This window comes from Penicillium canariense (genome assembly GCF_028826845.1).
Source record: "Penicillium canariense strain IBT 26290 chromosome Unknown utg000004l_segment0_segment0, whole genome shotgun sequence".
NCBI lineage: Eukaryota > Fungi > Ascomycota > Eurotiomycetes > Eurotiales > Aspergillaceae > Penicillium > Penicillium canariense.
This window is the reverse complement of record NW_026622731.1, coordinates 4,110,415-4,136,185: the sequence shown is the minus strand read 5'-3', so window position 1 is coordinate 4,136,185 and position 25,771 is coordinate 4,110,415. Positions and strand designations below refer to the sequence as shown.

The 25,771-nt window shown below is 56.1% G+C and overlaps 11 protein-coding genes across 11 annotated transcripts; 5 read left to right on the top strand and 6 right to left on the bottom strand.

Moving 5' to 3' along the window:
- Positions 1-428: 428 nt before the first annotated feature.
- N7482_007760 (cytochrome P450) lies at positions 429-2,314 on the bottom strand (the record flags this gene model as incomplete). The annotated part of the gene is made up of 4 exons (XM_056689884.1): positions 429-1,043; positions 1,106-1,490; positions 1,565-2,010; positions 2,111-2,314. The coding sequence occupies 4 exons, from the start codon at positions 2,312-2,314 to the stop codon at positions 429-431; spliced, it is 1,650 nt and encodes a 549-aa protein (XP_056542313.1).
- A 270-nt stretch (positions 2,315-2,584) lies between these two features.
- Positions 2,585-2,884, bottom strand: N7482_007759 (uncharacterized protein; the record flags this gene model as incomplete). Its single annotated transcript, XM_056689883.1, has 2 exons — positions 2,585-2,773; positions 2,819-2,884. The coding sequence occupies 2 exons, from the start codon at positions 2,882-2,884 to the stop codon at positions 2,585-2,587; spliced, it is 255 nt and encodes an 84-aa protein (XP_056542312.1).
- A 498-nt stretch (positions 2,885-3,382) lies between these two features.
- On the top strand, positions 3,383-4,381 carry N7482_007758 (SDR family oxidoreductase; the record flags this gene model as incomplete). Its single annotated transcript, XM_056689882.1, has 1 exon — positions 3,383-4,381. One exon carries the CDS (start codon positions 3,383-3,385, stop codon positions 4,379-4,381), a length of 999 nt encoding a protein of 332 aa, XP_056542311.1.
- A 490-nt stretch (positions 4,382-4,871) lies between these two features.
- N7482_007757 (lipase/thioesterase family protein) lies at positions 4,872-6,027 on the bottom strand (the record flags this gene model as incomplete). Its single annotated transcript, XM_056689881.1, has 2 exons — positions 4,872-5,599; positions 5,682-6,027. The coding sequence occupies 2 exons, from the start codon at positions 6,025-6,027 to the stop codon at positions 4,872-4,874; spliced, it is 1,074 nt and encodes a 357-aa protein (XP_056542310.1).
- An 890-nt stretch (positions 6,028-6,917) lies between these two features.
- On the top strand, positions 6,918-8,423 carry N7482_007756 (flavin-containing monooxygenase; the record flags this gene model as incomplete). The annotated part of the gene is made up of 1 exon (XM_056689880.1): positions 6,918-8,423. The coding sequence occupies one exon, from the start codon at positions 6,918-6,920 to the stop codon at positions 8,421-8,423; it is 1,506 nt and encodes a 501-aa protein (XP_056542309.1).
- A 988-nt stretch (positions 8,424-9,411) lies between these two features.
- On the top strand, positions 9,412-10,212 carry N7482_007755 (uncharacterized protein; the record flags this gene model as incomplete). Its single annotated transcript, XM_056689879.1, has 1 exon — positions 9,412-10,212. The coding sequence occupies one exon, from the start codon at positions 9,412-9,414 to the stop codon at positions 10,210-10,212; it is 801 nt and encodes a 266-aa protein (XP_056542308.1).
- Positions 10,213-10,421: 209 nt separating this feature from the next.
- Positions 10,422-12,566, bottom strand: N7482_007754 (uncharacterized protein; the record flags this gene model as incomplete). The annotated part of the gene is made up of 6 exons (XM_056689878.1): positions 10,422-11,101; positions 11,158-11,318; positions 11,374-11,742; positions 11,792-12,014; positions 12,072-12,203; positions 12,257-12,566. 6 exons carry the CDS (start codon positions 12,564-12,566, stop codon positions 10,422-10,424), a joined length of 1,875 nt encoding a protein of 624 aa, XP_056542307.1.
- A 1,788-nt stretch (positions 12,567-14,354) lies between these two features.
- Positions 14,355-15,926, top strand: N7482_007753 (UbiD family decarboxylase; the record flags this gene model as incomplete). The annotated part of the gene is made up of 1 exon (XM_056689877.1): positions 14,355-15,926. One exon carries the CDS (start codon positions 14,355-14,357, stop codon positions 15,924-15,926), a length of 1,572 nt encoding a protein of 523 aa, XP_056542306.1.
- Positions 15,927-16,852: 926 nt separating this feature from the next.
- Positions 16,853-18,864, top strand: N7482_007752 (fungal specific transcription factor domain-containing protein; the record flags this gene model as incomplete). Its single annotated transcript, XM_056689876.1, has 6 exons — positions 16,853-17,193; positions 17,243-17,499; positions 17,549-17,780; positions 17,848-18,639; positions 18,691-18,764; positions 18,824-18,864. The coding sequence occupies 6 exons, from the start codon at positions 16,853-16,855 to the stop codon at positions 18,862-18,864; spliced, it is 1,737 nt and encodes a 578-aa protein (XP_056542305.1).
- An 838-nt stretch (positions 18,865-19,702) lies between these two features.
- On the bottom strand, positions 19,703-21,571 carry N7482_007751 (Iwr1 domain-containing protein; the record flags this gene model as incomplete). Its single annotated transcript, XM_056689875.1, has 3 exons — positions 19,703-19,917; positions 19,989-21,248; positions 21,505-21,571. The coding sequence occupies 3 exons, from the start codon at positions 21,569-21,571 to the stop codon at positions 19,703-19,705; spliced, it is 1,542 nt and encodes a 513-aa protein (XP_056542304.1).
- Positions 21,572-22,991: 1,420 nt separating this feature from the next.
- Positions 22,992-25,522, bottom strand: N7482_007750 (putative differentiation regulator (Nrd1); the record flags this gene model as incomplete). Its single annotated transcript, XM_056689874.1, has 2 exons — positions 22,992-25,257; positions 25,335-25,522. The coding sequence occupies 2 exons, from the start codon at positions 25,520-25,522 to the stop codon at positions 22,992-22,994; spliced, it is 2,454 nt and encodes an 817-aa protein (XP_056542303.1).
- Positions 25,523-25,771: the final 249 nt, after the last annotated feature.

The window sequence follows — 25,771 nt, the reverse complement described above, 5'->3', positions numbered from 1 at the left end:
TTGGCGTCCCGGCTGGCTCTCCCCGTCTCTACCACGCAGTGTCTTACTGGAGCCTCGATGGGTGTGGCTCTCATGAACTATGATCTTGGTGCGGTCAATTGGAGGCAACTGGCTTTCATTTTTGGTGGTTGGGTCCTGACTCTGCCCTGTGCGGGACTGATTTCTGGCTTGGTTTGTCTGATGGCATTGAACACGCCTCATCTATAATACGGTTCTTATGTTGCCAATGTCAAAGTTTTCCTGGTGGGCTCCGTGAGCAGATCAGAGCCCCTGGACAGCAAATTGACTTTGGGGTGGGGGTGGCGGGCGCCGGTTGAAGTAATCATTATCCATACGGTGAAAATATACACAAGGAAGCACAGTTCATCAAAACATAAAAAGTCATCGAGACCTATACCACCCATAACATAGACATCTAGCATCACCATCTACCATCCGTCCACCCGGCGCATGCGCAGGTTCATCCCTTCAACCGGCTTCGTGGTAACAGCGCCGGCAATATGGATCTCCTGCTTAGGATCCTGCATCTCAAAGGCAAAACGGCCCACAACACCCGCCACCGCGCACCTCAGCTCCGCCCTCGCAAAGTCCTTCCCAATGCACGACCGCGGCCCATGCAAGAAGGTAATCTGCGCAAAATTAGTGGACGCGCCGCCATTATTATTCGGCACCGCGTTGCCCGCCTTGTCAGTGTCGATCCAGCGCTCGGGCACGAAGGACTCGCCGTCCTCGCCCCAGAAGATCGGTGCACGGTTGATAGCGTAGGGGCAGAGGATGATCCGAGTGCCCCGGGGCACGTGCTTGCCAGCGACGGTAGTGTCGCGGATTGATTCGCGGATCGTGGCGGGCACGGTTGGGTACAGGCGCAGGACTTCTTGGCAGACGCCGTTGAGGAGGGGAAGCGACTCGAGGTCTGCGTGAGTAATTGTGGAGTCTGCCGAGGGGATTTTGTTCCGGATTTCGGTGCGTAGGCGCTCTTGTACCTCGGGATGGAGCGTGAGCAGGTAGCAAGCCCAGGTCAAGGCGCTGGCGGTAGTTTCGTGCTGGGAGCGGTTCGTTAGCAGGGTGTGGGGATATTCAAACAGTCAAGGAGGACAGTGCGTACTCCCGCAGCCAGGAACGTCAACATCTGATCCACCAGCTCAGTGTCGGAGAAGTCGCCGCCCAGCATCATGGTGCCGAGAATGTCCGCCTCGAGGTCCTGGGCCGATGCCTTGGATGCCGCCAGCGACTCGCGCTTCTCGCGGACAATATCGTTGCAGAGGTTGCGTAAGAAGCCCGTCTCGTTGGCGATGACCTGATTCAGACGCCAGGGCACACGCTGGGCAATCCACTGCGGCAAGGTGAAGTTCATGGCCAAGAAGGCCATCTTCTCGGTGGTCGGCTCGAGGATGCGCAGGAAACTCTCGGCCACGGGGTTGTCGCTGTTCTGCAGCGAGCGGAAGTCACGGCCCATGGTGACGGGGCCGATGATATCGAGAGTGAGCCGACTACACCGCAACATTAGTATCCCTGGATGAACATGGCATGGAGGATAACCAAGATCAAAGGCGGATATTCCTACCTTCCCCAAACCCCCATCTCCAGCTTCCCAACCCCCTCATCCGGACTGGTCCCCTCCATGGGATTCACCTTCAACTCCTTCTCCATCTCCACGAGCAACTGGTGGGTCTTATCCCACATAAGTGAGTACATGGCGCGGATATTCTTGATATTGAAGGCGGGCGTCAGCGCCTTCCGCTGCTTCTTGTGGGCAGCGCCCTCAGACAGGATCAGGCCGAAGCCTAGGATGCGGGCGAGGAAGTTGCGCGCACGCCAGGGTTTCTCGAAGTCGTAGGTGTTGGTGCTCATGATGTCGAGCAGGGCCTGGTGGTTGGTCGGCAGCAGGTAGCTCTGGCCGATGGTGTCGTGCAGGTGGATGAGGCCTTCGTTGGGGATGGTTTTCATCCAGTGCAGTGGCATGCGGCCACGGGGCGAGTCGAAGATGACTCTGGCATGGCTCATGAGACCCTGGGACAGTTAGATGGAAGGTTTCTGAATTCCGGACTTCTGCCTGCGGAGTTGGGACTGGCTACTCGTCAACTGTTCAGTTGTTCCAGTGTATACGTACCGAAACCTTGGGCAGGTGACGGAGTGGGTTGAGGAAGAAGGGCCAGACCACCAGGCTATACAGGCCCTTGAGGAGCACATTGACGGTCACCGCCCCTAGCACGACCGTGTGGAAGCCCTCGTCGGCGAAAACGGTGCGCTGGAGGAAATAGGCCTCGACGAGGGTGAAGGCCAGCAGGGCCGGGAGGCTATCGCCGGCTGCCATGTCGGAGGGATATCGGACACCAAAGACTCTTGAACGGGTACAAAACCACCGACGATATGCAACAAGGACGTTCCCAAGAAAGAACAAGGTCTGGGAACGGAGAATCCACTACAATATTGGCCCCAACCCATTTGGGCCCCGGCGCAGACCAATTAATACCGGACGATGTGGCGGACTCCACCAAGTGATCGGCGGCGAGCCGGTGAGGGATCGACCTCGGTTATTGTCATATGTCGCAGTTGCCCGTCACCGACGGTGAACGTGGTAGACTCATGACCAGATATGCTCGCCCATGGAGGCACGGATGTGGGGGATCATCATGGCAAACCGTTGGGCAACGGTGGACAGATGGCGACCAGCTTGTGCAGCTTGGCTTGTGAAGGGATCGGAGGGGGTGATATCATCATCCTCACGATCCGACACGGTGGAGCCTAGGGTCATCCCCAGATCTGACCAGGTCTAACCAGACGCAGTAGCATCATTCCGACGGGCATCGAGAAGGACGGCAGTTCGACGACGGTCTTCTGCGGGGAAAGAAGCAGGAACGCAAAGACACGCGAGCACGCGCATGTGAAGGTGGACCCACTGTGGAGCCGCTCGCGTTGCTTTCCCCGGTTGGTTGGCCAATTAGAGTCGAGCGGAGGGTTTTAGTTGAGTCTAGTACATTTAGTGCATGAGCGGATGGCTTAAGCTGTGTTGGTCCTAGCTATGCCGGGGGGAAATGATGTGGGAAGATCCCCTGGTGCGGAACAGCCTCGGCTGGGACAGCCCTGAAAGGGTGAACCGATCGTCGGAGTCCTCATATTTTGAAGGTCCTCAACGATGCTTGGAAGCTGCACTTACCCTCCGGTGGTACACTGAGCGACGTGCGCTGATAAAAAGACCCGATCGGCTTCCCTGTTGAGCCCTCACTTCACCCTCCTCCTCCACCTCCACTTCTCCGCTCCCCAATCCCTCCATTCCTCCATTCCTCCATTGCTCAATTGCTCAATTGCTCAATTGCTCAATTGCTCAATTGCTCAATTGCTCGATCCCGCAATCCTGCAATCTAACGCCCTCCTCGCCACCATGGCCGCCTACCTCGACCTCGTCCGGCAGTACTCGCAAACCGCGCTCGCGCAGGTCCCCGCACCTGCACAGCAGTACCTGCGCAACCCGCTCACGCCGAAGGCGCTCGCCGTTGTCCTAGCACTGAGCGTCCTGCGGACCATCAACAAGTCCCTCTCGCAATGGACCCTGAACAACTGGACCGGCAGCCCCCGCTGGAACCCGGCGCACGAGCTGGTCCTGATCACAGGTGGCTGCAGCGGCATCGGCAAAGAAGTCATGGAGAACCTGTCCAAGACAGGTGTTCGGGTGATCATCCTGGACATCAATGAGCCAACCTCCGAGCTCCCCGCAAACGTCGCCTTCTACAAGGCGGACATCACGTCGTCCGCAAACATCGCGCAGGTGGCGCAGGCTATCCGCAAAGACCACGGCGACCCGACGGTGCTCGTTAACAACGCCGGCGTCGGCCATGACGGGACCATCCTCGAAGAGCCCGAGGCCAAGATCCGGCAGACGTTCGAGGTGAACACGATCTCGCACTTCCTGATGGTGAAGGAGTTCCTGCCGGCGATGGTGCGGGCCAACCACGGGCACGTGGTGACGATCGCGTCGATGGCGTCGTTCGTGGCGCTGGGCGAGATGGCCGATTACTGCTGCTCGAAGGCGTCGGCACTGGCATTCCACGAGTCGCTGCGCCAGGAGCTGAGGTCGTGGTACAATGCGCCCGGCGTGCGGACGTCGGTGGTGCACCCGTTGTGGGTGCGTACGCCGATGATCAAGCTGTTGACCGACCACGAGGCGCATTTCCGCCAGCCGATTATGACGGTGGAGTTTGTGGCCAATGCGATCAGTAAGCAGATTCTGTCGCAGAATAGTGGCCAGGTGATTCTGCCGGCGAGCCAGTCGGTGGCTAGTCTGGTGCGGGCTATGCCGACGTGGATGCAGGAGGGCGTGCGGTCCTTTGCGTCCGGGTCGCTGCGGCGGCTACGAGATGTGCAGCAGAAGGAGGGACTGTAACTTGGTGGTTGGATGGGTTGGACCGGGGGTGGGTGTGATTGTAGTAGGGGAAGAGGATATACCATGGACAAGCTTCGGAGGTCCAATTGACATGTTATTTGCGCTGCATATGACGATAGGCAAGGTGGAATGGATCCCAAAGAATAGCTGTACTTCGTGTGACAATGCTGCGGGAATGAATTAGTTTCGCTGTTTCAATAAGCGAGTTATCAGCCATGTAGGAAACGTCGCATCTTCGCAGTAGATGGCGCTCGGAGGAAATCAAACCGAGCGAGGGGCGCAGCCACCTTTTCCTGCGGGGGAACTTCGCCATGGTGCGACGCTGAGAACCCTGTCCATCTCACAAAGCAGCATTCCTCCAATCACACGCAGTCATTCATGCTGAAGTAGGACACCGTTCATTTCAAAAGGTCGTTATATACAGCTCGCCCCGTAGGAAGATACACACTCCTCAGAAAGATATCTACAGCCAAAATTTCCCCCACCCCATCTACACCGCCAGCTCCGTCAACCAGGACTTCACCTTCTTCCCCTGCTCGGTCTCCGACTTATCACCCAGATACAAATTATAAATCGGCGCCACATGGCACTCGCGATGCCCCACGAACAACTCCACATCCGTGAACCCGGCCTGGATCTTCTCGGCAAAGTCTCTAATAATCGGCAACAGGATCTCATTCTCTCCGCCAGTAATCAGCACCGCGCGAACCGGGAAAGCTTGAAACCACTCGGCCGGCGCCGTCGACAAGTCCGTGTAATAATCGCGCTTCGCAGTCCCCAGATACGCGGTTGACCACGGCGCCGCCACCGCAGTGGTAATAATATCGCCGCCGTGGTCGATGTCCTGCCCGGGGAACTCGGTGTCCAGCAGCGTCCACGGCGCGATCATCGCGGCACCGCCGAATTGCACGCCGCCGAGCGCCAGCGGCTCGATTTGCGGGTGCGGGTGCGCCGCGTGCGAGAGCACACCGCCGACCAAGTTCCCGCCCGCGGAGTCGCCGCCCAGGAAGACGGAGCTCGGGTCGCGGTTCGGCTGGGCGAGGATGTAGCGCACGGCGGCGACGGCCTGGCGCAATTGCGTGGGGTAGGTTGCTTGCGGTGCGAGGGTATAGGTGAGGCTAAAGACGGCGACGCGCTTGCCGGCGCGTTCGAGGTCGTGGATGAGCTGGGCGTAGAACTTGAAGTAGCCCATGTTGGCGGGGAGGCCGAAACCGCCCCCTAGGCCGCGAAAGAGGTCAGTCAGTCTCGGTCACCGCGCGTCAATGGCATTCGGGAACAGGGTGATTTGTCTGGTACTTACCGTGAAACCAGATCAGCACATTTGTCGCATCGCGGTCGCCAATCCAGTGGCCCAGCGCGCCATACCCCAACTCCACGGACTCGGGCCGCAGGCCGGCCTTCCGCACGTACTGCTCGTAAATTTTATTTGACGGGGGCAGCACGTACTGCATCTGCGCTGGTGACAGGCGCCTCGTGGCCTGGCGGAAGATGGCATAGCCGAAGTGCAGCAGCAGGGTCTTGGCCTGGCGCTCGGTGCGCCAAAGGCCTGTTAGGAGAGAGTAGCAGGCGGCGACGACGATGGTCGCGAGCGCAGGGAGGAAGTCCAGCTTCTCGGCGAGCGAGAGCTTCGCCTTGGTGAGAGCCATGACGAAAGGGGGGGGAATAGCACTGCGCGGCACTACACGGTCAATGGAGTCCTATCTGCCCTGGACTCAGTTGCGCGACCCGCGCGCCTGATAAATGGCCCTGTTCCACTAATTCCACTAACCCTCACTGACAGTACTTCGTGGGCGCACTATGCCGGTTCAGGAACTAACCATCCGCTCGCGTGGGGAGCCTCGGAGCCGCTGCGGACTGTCGATCTCGCAATGCTATCCCAGTGAGGAAAGGATCGCTCCCGAGTTGCGAGCTGCATGTTCTTTGGCTTGGACGGCAGATTTTGTTGGGACCGAGGTGGCTCTGCTTTGTCGGGAGTTTGGGTGTGGGTGTGGATGTGGAGAATGGAGGGTCCTCGGCTGCATATGGGCCATGGTAGACGAGAGGCAGAATCATGGGCCAGAGGATGATGGAGCATGCGACAGGAATTGGGATTGTGATTGATTACAGGGACGAGAAGACCCTGCAAGGACACTGAATCTATTCTCTATTGACAATCGGGCCAGGCGATCGTGGCAGATCTGCCTGTGTAAATGTTCACTATGTTCAAGGGGGAGTGCTTGGGGTCAGAGGCAAAGCGCTGCGAACCGTTCGTATACAATTTCTATAGATCTGCCTTTTGTCATCGTAGGCAATCGACCGCCCCGAGCTCCCTGGGGACTGCGCTAGTGCACGGACGTGGCTACCGTGATGTGGTCCAGAAGCCACACTAGGGGGGAGAGCATCGCCTGGCGATCGATCCACCGCGGATCGCCGTGAAACCGAGGCATGTGAAGCCGTTAAAAGTGGTCGCCTTCCAACTGATCTGCTCTCTCTTATTTATCATGTCGGTGAGCTATCTCTAGACCGTCCCTCCTCCAGACTCCCATTCCCCACCACCATGCCCGGCCACGCCAACGGGCAATCGGAGCGCCGCTTCGACGTGATCATTGTGGGCGCCGGCATCTCTGGCATCAATGCCGCCTACCGCGTCCAGGACCAGCTACCGGGCTTCAGCTATGCCATTCTCGAGGCCCGTCCAGACCACGGTGGCACCTGGGACCTGTTCAAGTACCCCGGCATCCGCTCGGACTCGGACCTGTTCACCTTCGGGTTCGCGTTCAACCCCTGGCACCACAGCAACCCCATCGCAGAAGGCTCCGCCATCAAGTCGTACATTGGCGAGACGGCGCGCAAGTACGGCATCGACAAGCACATCCTCTACAAGCACAAGCTGACTTCGGCCGACTGGTCGAACGAGGAGCATGTCTGGAACTTGTCGGTCGACGCGGACGGGGAGGACAAGAGGTACACCGCTCGATTTGTGATCTTCGGCACTGGCTACTACAACTACACGGAGCCGCTCCAGGCCACTATCCCCGGGCTGGACAATTTCACCGGCCAGGTCATCCACCCGCAGTTCTGGCCCGAGGATCTAGACTACACGGGCAAGAAGATCGTCATCATCGGCAGCGGCGCCACCGCCATCACGCTCCTGCCCAACCTCGCCGAAAAGGCCGCCCGTGTGACGATGCTTCAGCGCAGCCCGACCTACATCCTCTCGCTCCCTAACCGCTCCGCCAACCGCTGGCTCTCGTATATCCTGCCCTCGGCCGCGTACCAGCGGCTGCAGCGCGCCGTGTGGATCATCACCACGCGCATCTTCTTCCTCTTCTGCCAGCGCTTCCCGACCTTCTCGCGCTGGATCCTCAAGAAGAACGTCAGTCGGCAGCTCCCAAAGCACATCCAGTATGACCCGCACTTTGCGCCACGCTACAACCCCTGGGACCAGCGGCTGTGCGTGTGCCCGGATGGCGACTTCTTCAAGAGCCTGCGCGCCGGCAAGGCCGACGTCAAGACAGACACGATCAAAACCGTCACCAAAAAGGGCATCACCCTGAACAGCGGCGAGACACTCGATGCAGACATCATCATCACCGCGACCGGTCTGCAGCTGCAGCTGGCCGGCGGCGCGACACTCTCAGTGGGTGGGCAGAAATACGAACCCGGCGCCAAGTACATGTGGAACGGGGTCATGCTGCAGGACCTGCCAAACGCCTCGTTTATCATCGGCTACACGAACGCCTCGTGGACGCTCGGCTCCGACGCCACCGCCCAATTCGTCACGCGCCTATTGAAGACCCTTGAGGAGCGCAAGCTGATTGCCGCGACGCCGCGGCTCAAGCCCGCCGAACAGGAGGGCCTCGAGGAGCGGCCCCTGCTGAACCTCAATTCGACCTATGTCACCGTCGCGCAGCGCGTCCTGCCCCGCGCCGGTAACAAGGGCCCATGGCAGCCGCGCGACCACTACCACAAGGATATCAAGTTTGCACTCAAGGGCGACGTGAACGAGGGCATGGAGTTTGTGCAGGGGCCCAGTCTGCGACTGCGCCCGAAGCAGTCGTGAGGGTGTGGCGTGAGCGCTGCTTCTGGGTCTTTTGTTTGGGTTGATTTGATTTGATTTGATTTTATTTGGTTTGGTTTGGTTTCCCTTGATGATACCTGGTACACCTGTGACGATTGCCTTGCCTCCGGTTTGATTATGTACATTGTATGTCGGGCTCTGCTTACCCTTACATATCGACTTGGCCCATGTTTTCGATATATAACGACTTTTGCAAATACAAAATCCTTAGTGATATTCAGAAGTCCACGCCATTAAAATAGGTTATATTTTACTCAGTAGCACCCAGACAGAGCCCACTCACTCACTCCTCTTTCGTACTTTGCAATTATAGGTAACAAAACTTTCATCGTAATACAGTCGGCGAACCTGTGTAAACGAAGTTGTTCTCGATAGATCGCTCTAGCCCCCATCGGAAACTGGTCTATTTCTCCAAGAAGTATAATATAGCCGCGGAGGGTGAGCAGTTTCCTCGATTTTCTTGACGTTAAAAAATATCGATATCAGGTTTGCACTACAGCTAGATCGTGATTCGTAGAGTAGTCTGCGTCATGTAATGCTCGTCCCGTCAGTTGCTTGCGCGGGAGCAAACCCGATCTAGATGCAGACCCACACCCATAGCTAAGTAGAATCACGTACCGCACCGATCAGACCAGCCTCCAATCCCTCCGACCAAGAAATGTAGAATTCACAACCTGTATCCAGCCTTGTCTCAGACCGCACGACCGCATTCGATTGGCGAAACGGGATTTCCCCGACATGCTTGATGCAGTCCGCGAGATGATGTCACTCGGGAACAGAATGAAGATGTCATCGCCATTGCGCCCTGAACGAGGTGAAGGAGATGGCAATTACTAGAAATATTCCGTGTTCAAGCACTCTGGACTAGACAGTACCGCATTCCATTTTGAACACATATTCTCCTTTAGCAGGTAGCACTGGCCACCCAATTATCGCGAAATCAATCCCGTCCACGCCTGCAATCTTCATCATGGCGCCCAAGGACAAATACACAGACCCTGAACTACGCGACCAGGTCAAAGAGGAAATCCACCAGGGTGACAAGGGCGGTAAACCGGGCCAATGGTCGGCGCGCAAGGTACGTCAGGTTCTTTCGAACTTGCGCCTTTATACTTCGTACGCGAGAACGGACTGGACTGACCGACTCCAGGCACAAATGATGGCCTCGGAATACAAGAAGCGCGGCGGCGACTACACTACGGACAAGGACAATAAGGACGAATCGCAGAAGCATCTGCAGCAGTGGACGGAGGAGGAGTGGCAGACGAAAGAGGGATCGGGAACGGCGCGGAGGGATGACGGGACGCGGAAGCGGTATCTGCTGAAGCAGGCGTGGGCGCAGATGGACGCCGATCAGAAGGAGGAGACCGAGGCGAAGAAGGTAGAGGGATCGAAGGGGGGCAAGCAGTTTGTTGGGAATACCGCGAAGGCAAAGGATGCGAGGCGGAAGGCTCAGAAGGATGTTGCGGCGGAGGGGGGAGGTCGAAGGGACGGGCCAAAGACTCGGAGTTCGGACAAGAAGGAAGATGAGGAGGAGTCGGATGCTGGTGAGGGAGACGAGAAGAAGAGTGCCGGGACGAAACGCACTGCAAAGCAGTCGGGAGGGTCCAATAAGAAGCAGAAGGAGGATGGGCGAACGGGAAAGCCGAAGGGGGCCCAAGTTGAGGAAGGCGAGGAAGACGGGGAAGATGAAGAGTATGACGAAGATGAACATGCAGAAGAGGATGCAGAAGAAGACGCAGAAGAAGGCGCAGAAGAAGGCGCAGAATAAGGCGCAGAAGAAGGCGCAGAAGACGATGCAGACGACGCAGAAGTGGAGGAAAAGCAAGAGTAATAAGAATTTGGTGTACATTAAGATCTCGATAGGCAACACACACGAAAGCCATCTTTCTGCTGGATACAACCAAGACTCCTCTAACGCAGGCTACGCGCATCGCCACGAACAACTCTGGGGTACACCACCCTTCATAAACACTTCACTCATTTCCCCTCCTCGTCCGTCCTCGCCCCATGGCCCTCAAACTTACTATGGGGCAGCATATTGAGCTTATCCTCCTCCTGGTCCAACTTATAGTTGGTCAACCAGAAGCCGAAGCAGCCCGCAAACGCCAAGATCGCCACGATAGCATAGTTCCACACGAGCAGCGGATCCGCAGAGAGACCGACCAGAGCCTGCCCGAGCGCCGCGGAGATGGCGTTCGTGAACAGCGCGACGGCCTGCACGAGCGAGCGCATGTTGCGCGGCGCTTTGGTATATGCGTACTCGAGGGAGGTCACCGAGGCCAGAATCTCGGAGATACCACCCAGGATGTAGGTGAGGGCTTGCACCCAGACGGAGATGTCGGTGTGCTTACCCAGCTCCTCGAGGCAGTAGTTCGCTTCCTTCCCGCAGGGCCCCATTTTGTAGATGTAGTACTGGGTGACGGTCGCGACGATCATGCCGGAGCCAGCGACGGCGAAACCGGCCGTGATGCGCTTCAGAGGGGTGAAGTTGAAGCCCATTCGCCGGAGGCCGGGGTAGAAGAGGCGGTCGAAGATGGGGATGAAGATGATCAGGGCGAAGGGGTTGAGGTTGTTGATGACGTCGTTGGGCACGCCTCCCAGACGCATGGTGGCAGCTTGGGATGTGAGGTTGTTTAACATCTGGTTGTACGCCAGCCCTGGAGGCAATTAATCGATGTGCGGGAATATCGCAGGTAAAACCAGTTCGACTTACAATAGAGAGGGTACCACAGGAAAACCTTGCAGGCCTTGAGTCCACGGCGAACCTCTTCCACCCACTCGTCGTCAAAGGTCATCCACTGGGGCTTGTTGGCTCCCAGAGTGCTGGGCTTGACGTGATCCCAGAACTCATGCTCTGCGGCCGTGTTCTGGAACCTATGGGGGGGTTAGCGTATTCTGTCATGATTTGGTGACCCTTGACTGGACTTACAATCGAACAGGGTTGAGAGACCAGCGCCCCTTCATGGCTAATGACCACAGACGGAAAGCCTGAGAGTAAACCGATCCTGTGGGCTGGACCATGTGATACTTGTGCCGGCAAAGATACAGCACTGTAGGGCAGCAGCAGAACATGATCGTGGGGAGAAGGAACGACAGCCAGAATCCGACGTATCGCTCGGCGTAGACCATGACAAGCTGTCCCACCAAAGCGCCGACATTGATCATCAGGTAAAAGTACAGGTAGATACGAGCCACTGTTGCGGCAGGGTCAACAATCACTCGCTCTCCATCCGGCATGACTTTGATGTACGGCAACTCGTCGCGGTATTGCTCCGCAATTAGGGGCGAGATATTGGATCTGTAACACACCTTAGACTTGGGGCATGTCGATTGAGACTTAGACTTACTTGAAGCCACCTGTGCCCACACCCATAATGACCAGACCAATGGTGAAGCAAGCGATCGAGCCTCCGGGCTTCGCAATCACGTTCGGGATCGCCGACACAATCAGAATCACATGGCCCACAAGAGCACACGCAATCGAGGCAAAGATCGTACGGAATCGACCCCAGTACTGGTCGGCCACATACGCACCCGCCAGAGGCATTATGTATGACCAGAATTGATTGACTGGGCCTCCTCGTTAGCATCTAGATCCTTGACCCCTGTCAACTACCGCTCACTCACACAATGTCAGACCAGTCGACGCGCGCTGCCCCATACCCAGGGCTCCTGGCACGTCGTTATTGAAATCGGCGCCAGCCGCGAGAGCACCGCTGCGCGAGTTCGCCGGAAGAGGACGCTGGATGAAATTGACGACTGGGAGGAGTGGTCAGCATTGGTGTTACATGTAATTGTTCTCTCCTACTTACAGACTGCTGTGGTTCCATAGTACGAGAACCGCTCGCACAGCTCTACAAATGCGACGGTGTAGGTGGTCCAGGGAACATGGCCGGCGATGCGGCGCAGGTTGCGCAAGTCGTCCTCGTTTGGATACACCTTCTGGAGTGCCTCGTCCTCGCCATCAGCACCATGGGCCGTCGGGTTGATCTCTCCGGGCGGAACAGGCTCAATCGTCAAGTCCTGACTGGGATCCTGGCGCTTTTCGCTCACGGAGACATCGTGCTGGAGCGCCTTGGCCTTAGCTACCTCGGCAACGTCGACGGGGTCGGACGCATTCATAGTGGGCAGAAGCTGGGCGACGGAACAGAAATGATCGACGGAGAGAGAAGGCGGGCGGGTGGTTTTATGGGTTCATTGCCGCGACTTCCCTCGCGAGGGCCATGCACTTAGGGGCTTCCTGTTCAGGAAGGTCGCTTTCCGCCACGCCGGCAGACTGCGTCTTGCTTTTCCTCGTGCCTCTGATATCTCAGGATCGCGCCGGCGCATTGACTAGAAACGGGAATGCCCGATTCAGAACCGCAGAAGGACCGTCGATAGCCGGGCCAGAAGTTGGCATCGACGGCGCGACGAGATCTGTGCCATGGCTAGCCTTGAGCTATCCTGCCTCCGTGTATGTCTTGGATGTCTAAGTTGCCATTCCCCTGCTGGGGCGCTCGGCCAGCCAGCAGAAGCATGCGAGATAGCGCCATCTTGGAACCTCAGGCGGCCTGATAGGCTCGCCCTTCTCCCTCACAGGCCGCTCATTGTTCTGGTCGAATCTCCGTAGAAGCTAAGGTGCTGCCAAGCCCGGCCTTGTCCAATGGCGGTCACAGGGCTTGGCGGTCCGAGAGTTGATATGGTTTGATATCCCTGCCCTTGGCGGCCCCCTTGGCGTGGCCTATCCGCTTGGCTGGTCGGTTACACTGCAACATCACGTCTTGGCTTTGCTGATGTGCAATCTGCGGGTGAGAAGTTTCTTGATAAACGAAGCGGGCAGCGCTGCGACTGGCCCAGCCTCGCAGCAAAGCCAGACTGGCCGACGAATGGGGGCCTCATGGAAGTCCCAGCATGCAGGGTTGCTAAGGTTTCCAATGCTAAATCCTATTTGCGGCCCCGTCGCTGATAGGGAATCAGAACTTGAGTGGCGGAGGAATGGCGGCGGAAATATGCGGTCTATGTGTCGCACGATGTATACGAAGTCCAAACTATACACAGTTTACGCTACTCGCCAACCCCGTTTCCATGGTGTCAGATGTCAATCAGGGTCCTTAGGCTGGCTTCGGAGAACATCGCCCAAGGAACGCCCCTCTTCCCACGAATATTCTAGTCTCATCGTGGCAAATGAACCCTGCAGGCTTGAAGTTGACATTCTCCACGCCATTCGATCACTGTTCTGGAGTATTCCGCCATCCGGCCATACAGCACATCCTCCGACGTGCCCGGGATCACCATATCAAACGCGTTCTCGACCACGGTGTATTGATAGTAGCTACACCGCGCGATCGGCTTGGTCTTCCGAACATCTAGGGTGCCTGGCCGCTAGGGCATGGTGGATGAAAATCTATGTATCATTTGAGGGGATCCGCCTCTCTATTTATTTCCCTTACTTAACTACCCCACAGCTGAGCGATGTACCGACACTGCTTCCGAGTGGCATCGAATGGTTCATCGTACATCACCCACCCCAACGGTCGGCAATTGTTCCGTCCTGCCTCGTTGTCACTGTGCAGCCTCCGAGATCCGATGCCGAGGTCTTGCGTTGGTGCCTTGTATTTCCTGAGGCATGAAACCTCTGTCAAAGGAGTCCGGCGCACTTCGGAGTCTCGGGTCTCGGGACCTCGGAGAAGCCACAGTCCCAGTTTTGCGGCATCCCGAATCTCGCCAATGGTCAATCGGCCTGGTTCTGGTCCCAATATCGGGCTTGCGACCGATCTGATTTTGCCGTGCAGACTGGTTGTAGGAGTATTTAAAACCGTGCGTCGTTGCTGTCACCTAGTGATCCATTCGCCTGGCCGACATTGAAGTTATACTACAACACAACATCTGTTATACTTAATAACAAAACTGCAACCTACAAACTCATCCTCAATGACCAACAACGAGCCTCACCTTTGTTTCCGGGCCTTTGTGGACGCCCTCAAGGCCGACAATGATCTCATCGAGATCGACACCCCGGTTGACCCCAACCTCGAGGCTGCTGCCATTACCCGGCTGGTCTGTGAGACCGATGACAAGGCGCCTCTCTTCAACAATGTCATCGGCACACAGAATGGCCTTTTCCGTATCCTCGGTGCGCCAGCATCTCTAAGGAAGTCCCCCAAGGATCGCTATGGCCGCCTTGCTCGCCATCTGGCCCTGCCACCAACCGCCTCGATGAAGGACATCCTGGACAAGATGCTGTCCGCTAGCGAGATGCCCCCGATTCCGCCCCAGATTGTGACCACTGGCCCGTGTAAGGAGAATGTCCTGGAGGAAAGCCAGATTGATCTAACCAAGCTTCCTGCCCCCCTGATTCACCAGGCGGATGGTGGCAAGTACATCCAGACCTACGGGATGCACATCGTACAGTCTCCTGATGGGTCGTGGACCAACTGGTCCATTGCCCGCGCCATGGTCTCTGATGAGAAGCACTTAACCGGCCTGGTCATTGAGCCGCAGCACCTCTGGCAGATCCACCAAATGTGGAAGAAGGAAGGAAAAGACGTCCCCTGGGCGCTGGCCTTCGGCGTTCCCCCTGCTGCCATCATGGCATCCAGCATGCCTATTCCGGACGGTGTCACCGAGGCTGATTATGTGGGTGCCATGACTGGCTGTGCCCTCGAGCTGGTCAAGTGCGACACCAACAATCTCTATGTGCCCGCCAACTCCGAGATCGTCATGGAGGGTACCCTATCGATCAGCGAGACGGGCCCGGAAGGTCCGTTTGGCGAGATGCACGGCTACGTCTTTCCTGCCGACACCCACCTGTGGCCAAAGTATAAGGTCAACCGAATCACCTACCGCAACGACCCCATCATGCCCATGTCCTCTTGCGGCCGCTTGACCGATGAAACAGTAAGGCTCTTCCCTCTCAGCGATATCAATATCACAATCCGTTTCCCCCGTCTAATATCACATCCCCAGCACACCATGATCGGCTCCCTTGCCGCAGCCCAAATCCGCAAAGTCTGCCAGGAAAACGGCCTTCCCGTCACCGACGCCTTTGCCCCCTTCGAGTCCCAAGTAACCTGGGTCGCGCTCCGCATCGACACTGCCCGCCTGCGCGAAATGAAAACCACCCCCGCTGAATTCCGCAAGCGCGTCGGCGACGTCGTCTTCAACCACAAGGCCGGGTACACCATCCACCGCCTGGTCCTGGCAGGCGATGATATTGACGTGTATAACGGCAAGGACGTGATGTGGGCCTTCTCGACGCGGTGCCGGCCCAACCTCGACGAGACTTTCTTCCAGGACGTGCGCGGGTTCCCGCTGATCCCGTATATGTCGCATGGCAATGGGTCGCCGACGAAGGGTGGCAAGGTTGTGTCGGATGCGCTGATGCCGACGGAGTATACAACTGGAAGGGATTGGCAGGCAGCTGATTTTGAAAACTCATATCCGGAGGAGGTTAAGAGGAAGGTTTTGGAGAATTGGACAAAGATGGGATTCCGGGCGGAGTAGATTCTGTATAGTAAGATTTTGATGCGACAATATATAAGCATAGATAGAACAAGGCATCGAAATCTCTCTTTTTGTTGATCACTAGGTCCATTCCCTTATTATAGGTATAACCTAGTCAGGTAGGCAGTATTCTTTGAATGCAGGGAGTTCTCATCGCATGCATTATGATTCACCAAGGAGCCCCGAAGGGCCATGGATTTTAGCATGTATCAGCTGTAGATGTACCACAGGAACTCATGTGCTAGGGTACTATCAAATGAATGACAACGGATTTGATGAGCCATTCGCGCCTAGTTTCGCAGTATAGAGTTATGAGTAAATACATGCTACCAAATGCGTACCTAGTCGGACCTGCAATGTTGGTCTGGAGATGTACTATTTACCCCGACAAACACCCAACCACCTGCATAGAGACTATCTCCCCAGATTTCAAACCGATCTGTACCACGACCCCCAGCTATTTTGAATAATACTTCACTAAATACTGCGCCCATACCGGTGGCTCTGATTGCGCAACGGTTGGTCCGTGCGTCTTACCGCCACGCGCCTCACCATCCCTATCAGATCGGTTTTGGTACAGCACGATCGTTCGACTTCCCTCACTTATCGACACTCTGCTCCATAAATGCTTGAATAGCCAACTAGGATGCATTTATCGATATATTCCTCGCCGTTTGACATCAAAAGCCACTAATTGTTGGCAAACAAGCTTGAGTCCGAACACCTCCGCCATTTCCATTTCGGAGCCCTCGGCAGCATGAGCGCCAGCGCCGTGAGCCAAGACGAAGCAGACAGGGTCCTGCGTCTGAAAAGCCGCGAGCGCGAATCGCGCGCCTGTTACCCCTGCAAGAAGCGCAAAGTCAAATGCGACGGGTCTCAGCCATGCCGAACTTGTCAAAAACGAAAACATCCGCAGATCTGCACTTATGATCCGTCGGCACACGCAGCGCGCAGATCGGCTTCGCGCAGGAATACCACCCGCTCGGCCGGCTTCGGCTTCGCCGCGCGCTGTGGTAGGAGTCCGTGCCGAATCGCTTTTACGGCCCGAAGATGGTTCCAAAAATTATGTGTATTCTGGGGACAACTCGGTCGTGTCGATCTTGCGGCTGCGAGCATCGGATGCTAATGATTCGCTGGCTCGGGAAGTTGGTTCGGTTCTGGGGCTGCAGAATACGTTCAATAGCTATCCGTTCATGGACTCGAAGACGCCGCGGGAGCGATGGAAATCATTGCTTAGTGTGTTGCCGCAGAGGGCTGAGATCTTGAAGTATGTCACGACCGGCCGGGCGGATTTCACACGCGGCTAACTCTATTAGGTTCTTCCATTATTACCAGGTCACAGCGTACCCTTTCAACCCGATCTTAGCTGATATGGATCGATTTGAATCCGATCTATGCACGTATTTGAATGCCCATGCTGCAGGGGAGCTGAAGACCCCCGACAAAATCACCGAGCGCTGGGCAACGGATAAGTCTATTGGTCACATCGGTCTTTTGTTAGCCACCTTGGCAGCAGGGGCACACTACTCTGATGTGGAATATCCTCGCCGGCTGGAGCTTACCACGGACTTTGGTATGGTTGAATATATGTTTTAAGGAGCTTGTTGCTAATGCCGCTATAGCGCGCCGGTCCTTTCACGCTCTCCGTCTGTGCAACTTCCTTTTCCGGCCCTCGCTGGATATAATTCAGTCACTTCTTATCCTGGGGAATACTCTGCAGAATATGGGTCAATCAGATGCTGCCTGGGCATTGCTGGGCACGACAGTTCGGCTCGCCCAAACGATGGGGTTACATACCCAACGAAGCATGGCACACTGGCCTGAGAATTTGCAAACCAAGGCACGGGCCCTCTGGTAGGTTAGTTCCGACGAGTTGTATTCTCCGCGTTGGATTTTCTTGTGTGCCTAACACACGGCCCAGGTCGACAATCGCTTGGCAGGATAGTCTCCTCTGCTTATGCTACGACCGCCCACCCATCGTAACAGTGTCAGGTTGGCCCCTTGAGAAGCCAATTTTTGAGCAACAGGACTTATCATACGCGAACACCATGCACCTGATATGTCGACTTGGCCTCGACATTATGCGAGCAGAAAGCGTGGGAATCGGGGAGGTCGAGCAGGCACTCGACTATCTGCAAAGACTAGACAGCATTTCCCAGCGTGGCCTGCTCTATCTTCAATCCCGCGCAAACTGCACCACCCTGCAGCAGAACCTGGAGCATTTAGCACTGAGGATGCATAACTCATTTTGTGTCTCCGTCATCTGCCGTCCAGCCATGAAGCAATCATCTCCACAAATTCTTCATCCACAAGGTGAAATCCTTCGAGCACGTGCAAAAGGAGGCTTGATCGACGCATCGAAGGCATTTCTGGATTTTCAAGCCCTCAGCGTCGTCCCGTTGCGAAGCTGGTCAATGGTGCACACTGTTCTCAGCTCCACATTGCTCCTTTGTATCTGGGAAGAGACGCGCAATGATGCTGAATGCCGCAGTCTACAGCAGCGCGTGATTGATGTCTTTACTTCTTCCGATTCGAAGACCAGCGACGATGGGACCTCCTTGTCTGATAGTGACAGCCAATGGCTATCGGCTCGGCACATCCGAGCTTTGGTTACTCTGAGGAGTGCATTAGATCGAGAAGGAGAGAGAAGACCAGTCGAGAATGAGAATCTGGCGGCAATGGGTGCAAATGCTGCATCGCTGCCGGGAACTGGGTAAGTCGCATGTTCTACATTTTATAGGGATATGCTAAATCTTTGTGGCAGACCGGAGGGCTACCTGGACATGTTCAATTCTGTGGATATATCCCCTGTCTCATATCTTGACTCGATTATGAACGGTATGTCTATCTGCCCGCGGCAGGGGAGAATGATGTTTGAGCCTAACGTGTGGCTCTAGTTCCTCTCTTCGACTTTTCACAGGAGGATGGCTTTCTTTAATGATACCTTCCCACTAGAGACTAAGGGCTCACCTCCTCACCCCTCGGTCATATACGGCAAGTGAACTTCTGGGGAACGATCGGGTCATAATAACCATGGGTAGAACATTCGACGTGCAGCAGACCTCTTTGTCCCAACCAATGCCGTGCTTCTTCCCTTCGACTGATGTCCACATCTCTCGAGAGTCTGTCTAACGCCTACCTCTTCTATAGTGGGGAAATCGCCGAAGTTGTATTGAGGAACCCTCGAAGCGTAAAAGATTTAGTGCTGATGCCCTTCGGGTTATATAGTACTTTAGCGTTAACCGACTCGGCAGCCGCTGCTCTGCTTTTTTAGGCAGCAAAAATGGACCTTTCCGATAGTGCGATAATTGATTCCCTACCCTACCAAGGGCACGTACCCAGGAGGTAAAAGCGGATTTCAGATATATTAGCATCACGGTGCAAGGCTTTGCTGGATATAACGCCTCGTGGCCGGTTGTCTTAATCACAAGCTAATGAGGTGGGTCTCGATCTCCTGATCTTGCCGGGTGATGTGACAGGGTAGTGGATGTGGTTACGTGAACATGAGAGTAGTAATCTTTAGTAAATTCAAAATAGTATGATAGCCATGTAAACGATCGGTCCACAGAAGCATTTAATAAGTCTGTGGCAAAGCTCCTCTAATGCAATATTAAACCCATACGACAATGTTTCCCGAGATATGGAAATGGAAAAGATCTATCATAAAGCCAGCCAGCCACCCAGGAGACACCTTAAGGTCGGTTCAATCGCTGCTCGCACGTATTGTCGTCCCTCCTGCAATTCACCAAGATATAACGCCAAGATTGCATGCCGAATCAGCCGCTATCCTCGTCTGAGTCCCTATTCCCACCGTACCGGTGGGAATATCCATAGCCGGACCTGTACCGGTCGCCGTACTCACTGCCGTAGCCGTCCATATCAGAGTCCCAATCATCGTATGCACCGCGCTGCCGACGGTTGCTCGGGTCATCGTCCTCGTCCGATGAAGAGGCTTCCTCGTCCGGGTAGTCGTTGGCAGGGTTGTCTTCAGCTGTGGGGAAGTTAGTAAAGCGGTCCATTTTGCATTTTGCAGTTTGCTGGATCTGTCCTTCTTGTACTCACCATTCGAGTCCGCATCCTCGCTATCCCACGCCTGCTCATCATCCTCCACGAAATGCTCCCAATACTCCTCGTCCTCGGCAGTAATGACGATTACACCAATGCCGCGGCTCGCTGCCTCCAGCTGCTTCATCTGTTGCTCGGACTCCAGCTCAGCCAGCGGGTTCCTGAGCATGTCGCTCTCCGCCAGGGGGCGACGAATATACACGTCATAGACGTAGTCATCGTCATCTTCCTCGGCCGGTGCTGCAGTAGTGCCGACATGGGCGACATCCTCCACCTCCGTCTCTGGCGCTGGTTGCTGCGGCACAGCACGGGGCTGTTTCGGCGGACGGGGCTGGTATTTCATCGGCTTAGGCGGGGCCACGGGTATGTGCTTGTACTGCTGCTGCTGCGCGGTCTGGGTGAAGTCCGTGCCATGGTCATGGTCATCCACATCCATATTCTGCTCCTGCTCCAGCTCGAGCGCAACCTGCTCGAATTCCTTCGCGAGACGATCCGTTTCCTCATCCCACGTACTCTCCTTCGCCTGTGCAGACTTCTCCAGTGTCTCGGCAAGATGCTGCTTCGCAGCGGAGATAGCGCTCTTTCGCTCCTCGCGCCACCGCTTCTCGGCCTGGTTCACGACAGGCCGTTTCCTGGGTTTGACGGGGGTCGTGGGCAATTCCTCGGGTCGTACCCCCACCAGATCCGCCACCATCGAGGCCTGCCGCGAGTGTGGCTGGCGCCGCAGCTGTTCGACGAGAACGGCCACACCCGGGACTGCGCCATCCGCGCGACGCTTCTGGATGCCGCCGGCGCTGCGGGGGGAGCCCAGGCTCGAACTGTTAGATCTTGAAATCTGGAAGCGGCGCACGGACTGCACGGGAGTCGACAAGGATATCACAGACGGAGGGTTTTGCTCTCCTAAAGTGAGACCCGTGACAGGAGCGGGCTGCCCCATACCGCGCTGTGGCTGGAGCGCTCGCTGGCGCTGCTCCTCGGCGTCTTTTCGCTCAGCGGCCATGCGCTGCGCTTCGCGGATCTCTGCACCTGGAGACGTAGCACGAACCAGTGGCACGCCGCTGGCTGAGATCGCCTGTGCCGCGCGGCGGTTGGGAACATGCAAGCTGCTCACGGACCGCGGGCTGCGCAGGAGGCGCTGGGCAGCCGGATTTCCTGGAGGGGACTGGGAGTCATCACCGTCCTTGCTACTGATCGTGACGCGCTGAAAGACATAGTCCGTGAAACGACGCTTGGTCTGGTGCAGCGCGGATTGGATATCTGGGACGGGTCAGCGGGAGAACATGAGAGACTGAGCAAGTCAGGTGACCCTAATGGGTGATGAAATGCAGAAAAAGGAAGATCAATGGATGTCATGTATGAATTATAGAAGAAAAGTGCGTAATCAGGGAATATACGGGCTAACCCGACACATGGAACACCAGATACTTTCTGGTAGGAATGTGTTGGCGGGGTCTAGATCGTGGGGGTAGAAAAAGGAAAAGAGCAAGGTTTTAAAAGCACAAGGGGCACGTACAAAGTGTTTCCACGGGCTCTTCCTCACGGCGGCGCTTGATGTTAATTTGCTCTGGCGGGAGGGTCATTTTCAATGCGCCTGGCGATTGAGACTGGGCTGGATGGGACTGAGATGGAGGGATGAATATCCGGCCGTGGAGGGACTGATGGGAAGCCTTGTGGTGCTAGGCGTGATTGGGTTTAGTACGTCACGTGGTATCTGGGGCAGAACCATCCACTGTACGAGATTAGTGATGATCCGCTGAGCGATGAGACAACTAATCAGAGCCTGCAAATCGCTGTTTCCTATACTGTTGGAAACATAACAATGCTGCACATATATGCATGTTTTGGATGTTGGACAATGGAAGGTTATTTGTATGACGGCCGGGGTCATGGCAGCATTCTGTAGCCTTCCTGCCACTCAATATATACTCAAGCATAACGCCGTAGGGTCTGTACCTAGACGAACACCCGCTCCATTACCTAGCTATTGACCAAGGCTATCCGCCTGACCTATTTCTACCTAAGTCAAGCCAGCGCTAGGAGTTTTTCTCTACAGGCCCATCACGACTATGCTCTACAACACTCTATGCAGAAACCAAATCATCGACTCATATCATTCTCCCGGGATCCCCATCCCACTAATTACACATCGGCAACAGCAGCAGCAGCAAGCCGCGCCGGCCCAACAACCAAGCTACCACAAAAGTAGAAACCCAACAACCTCGCGCGGCCGCGCGAGCAAGACTGAGACTGGGGTATTTTCACAGGATCGTACCGCCCGATGCATATAGCCACACGGCATAAAACAAATAAAAAAAGGAAAGCAAGATCGGAATCAGGAACACATCAATAGAAAGAAAAAAAAAAGAAGAAGAAAAATGGAGAAAGGAAGGTGCTGAATACGCGGTCCAGTCCAGCGTTGATTGCCTCGGCTGAAGCAGACCCAATTGAGGAAACAAAGACAGAAAGAAAGGGAACAAAAAGCTCATAGCCAGCTAGCAATACAAAAGTGATAAGACAAGGGCAATTAAACGGCAGTAGCGAGATCATGGGCGGGAGATGGCTGGCTGATAGTGTAGCAGCGGAGAGAACCATACCAAACCAAGCCAGACCAATCCCAGCAAAGCCAACAATCAGACAAAGTAAAAGAGAAAAGAGAAACGGGGCGAAATTGAATGGCAAAGATCCAGAGTAAAAAAATAAAGAGATAAAAGAGAAGAAAAAAATATTAAGACCAATACAGGAAAGAAACAAATTCAAAAGTAGGTAGTAAAAAAAAAAAAGTAGTAAAAATGGCATCACAATCACAAAAAAGAACTATGTGTAAACAAGAAAGAAAGAGGAAAAAAAAAGAAGGGAGGGGAATGAAGGAGGAGTAAGGAGCAAATGCCATTAAATGCACCAAGAGGCAATGAGTTGAATTATGCATCTCCAATGCGAGAGTTAAATGGATGAGATGGATGAGGGGACATGGGATGAAGTCAGCTGGGCAGGGAAATGGATTTATTTCGCCCCAATCTCCTCCTCCGCCCAGCCGGGTAGGGAGTTTTCATTTTGAATGGCCAGCCCAAAGCCAGAATGATTCAAACCGCCGAGGCCCGAGAAGCTCGAGAAGCTCGCCTGGGGCTGGTGTGCGGCGCCGGATCGGATGTGGCCCGACTGGCCGGAGACGGGGCCGAAGGGCTCCTGTGAGAAGGAGGGCAAGCTGACGGCGCGGGAGTGCTGCGCGCGGGGCACGCTCAGGCTGCTGGTGCTGGCGGTGGCGTGGTGACCGGGACCCGAGCCGGCGACGCTGAGATAGCCGGTGCCCGAGGAGTGGTGCGCGTGCTGGTGTTGGTGTTGGTGCTGGTGCTGGTGCAGCGGGGCGTCCCGAGAGCCGTTGGACAGGTCGCCATTGCTGGTGCCATTGTAGAGGGACTGCTGGGGCGGGGCCTGAGACTGCTGGGCGTGGAGGCCGGCCAGGGCCATGGGGTCGGTCAGACGGTTCTCCTGGTCCTGGGCTTGCTGGGCGGAGATCTGGTTCAGGTACATGGTCAGTGGGTTATTCGAACCCACATTGAGGATACCGGAAGGAGAGGACACATTCTGCAGGGGGTGACGCTGCTGCTGGCCGTTCTGGGAGCCCGTAGAGCCGGGGGCGGGCGAGAGGGCTGGGCGCGTCGGGCTGGACTGAGAGCCTGACTGGCTCAGGTTCTGCTGGAATCCGTTCAGCGCAGGGGAGGACGACTGGGGGCCGTCGATACCCCCGCCGTTGCGATTCTGCTGGGAGTTGCCCTGGTTTCCGGCCTGGCGCGGGGGGTTACCGCACCGGTCCTTGCCAAAGTTGATCTTGAACCGGCGGTATTCCTCGCGGTTGCGCATGCCCTCGATAGCCTTGATGGCATTGGCGATGTTGGTGAAGTTCACAAAGGCGCAGCTCTTCTCGCGCAACGTGTTCACCAGCTCAATCTCGCCGTATTCCGAAAAGTCCTGTCGCAAGCGCTCCTCGGCCCAAGCTTCATCCAAATTACCTACGTAGACATTACGGGAGGCACCGCCACTCACGGCCAGTGCGATGGCCGGTGGGAGAGGGCCTGAGTGCTTGCCCCAGCCGATCTTCAAGCGGCGGTTGTGGATCATTAGGCCCTGCAGGTTGCTCAAAGCATAGAAAGAAGCTGCGGAGGTGGGATCGATGAAAGTGACGAAGCAGATGTGCTTGTCGGGGATATAACGGATGTGGTGCAACAGACCACCGCGCACCACATTGCAAATCTCCTCAATGGTAGTTTCCGGGTGAATGTTTCCCAGATAGATGGTCCGGTTGCCCAGGTTGTTGACCCCGCCAGCGGTCGTGGCCACGGCGGCCGCGGCCACCGACTGCTGTGCCAGCGCATTCGAGATCAAGTCGCGGTCCGCCGAGTTCAGCACGTGGGCGTAACCGGGAGCGATGCCCAAGAACTGCGCCGCATTCTGCTGCTGGGTTTTGGAGACGTACGCGCAGCGGTCCTTGCCGTAGAAAACGCGCTTGGGCGCCTGCCATTGCGGCTCCTGGGGAAGCTGGGTGACTGCCTTCATCGCGTTACTGATGGAGAGGAAGTGCACAAATCCAATCGCCTTCTCCTTGACAATCTTCACGGTGTCGATGGGGCCAAACTTTCCCAGCTCCTCCCGCAGGTTGTCCTCCGTGGTCTCTTCCGGCAAGTTGCCCAGGTACACGTTGCGCGATGCGCCCGACTGCTGCACCGCGAGCGCCACCGAGGTCGGGACCTGAGACGGCTTGCCCCAGCCGACCTTGATGTCATTGCCCTTGATGGCCAGCTTCTTCAAGATGGCATCCGAGTGGAAGTGAGTGGCGGAGCTGCTGTCCAGGAACGAGATGAAGGCGCAGTTCTTATCGGGGAGCAGACGGACCGACTCGATCTGGCCGCTGCGTACGTGGTTCAGGATTTCCTCCGCGCTTGTTTCAGCGGGGATGTTTCCCAAGTACACTGTGCGACTCGTGCTGGACAGGATGCCCGGCGCGATCGAGGCTGCCGGGCTGCCCAGGGCGGCATTGCCGAGGGTGGTGTGGTTGAAACCGTTGATGGGGGACTGGGGGCCGCCCATCAACTGGGCGCCCAAGCCGTCGGTCGACAGATACAGACCATGGTTCTGCATTCCTTGGGTCGGACTCCCGAGATGATGGTTTTGGTGGTTCTGCACGTGTCCGTTGGCATTGGCTTGCGGGAAGCCGCCAAAGTTGGCAAACTGCGGCGAGGCAAAGGCCGACGGGGTACCTGGCTGGAAGGGGCTGCCCACCAGCAGCTGCGAGGGGAGGAGGGGGTGAAGTTCATATCGAATCCGGCTCCGGAGGCCATGTCGGCGGACTGACCGGCCGCGGCGGTATTTATAGCGGGGATATTGGCGCGACGATTGTTGCGATTCGAAAAGCCCTGGTTGGGGTGGTTGGAGTGGTAGGCGCCGTGGGAGAAACCGGTATCGCCGTGGATGTTGTATTTAGAAGGGTGGATCAAACGCGCGCTGTTCGAAATGCTCGATGCATCCGAGGTTTGCATGGCGAGGTGAAAGTCTCGACGTGCAAGTTGCCCCTGGTTTGCAACCCAGAGAACGTTTTCCAAAGATACACCGACAGGCGAGGCGAGTTGAAGGAAGACAGATACTCAGCACACCATTCAGGGGACCAAGTCTCCGTGAACCCGTTGATAATTGCCTCAAAAAAACGCACCCAAGAAGGGGACGAAAAAAAAGAAGAAGGTAAGGCCGGCGACCGGAAAGGAAAGCGGAAGCAAGGTCTAACTGGAGAC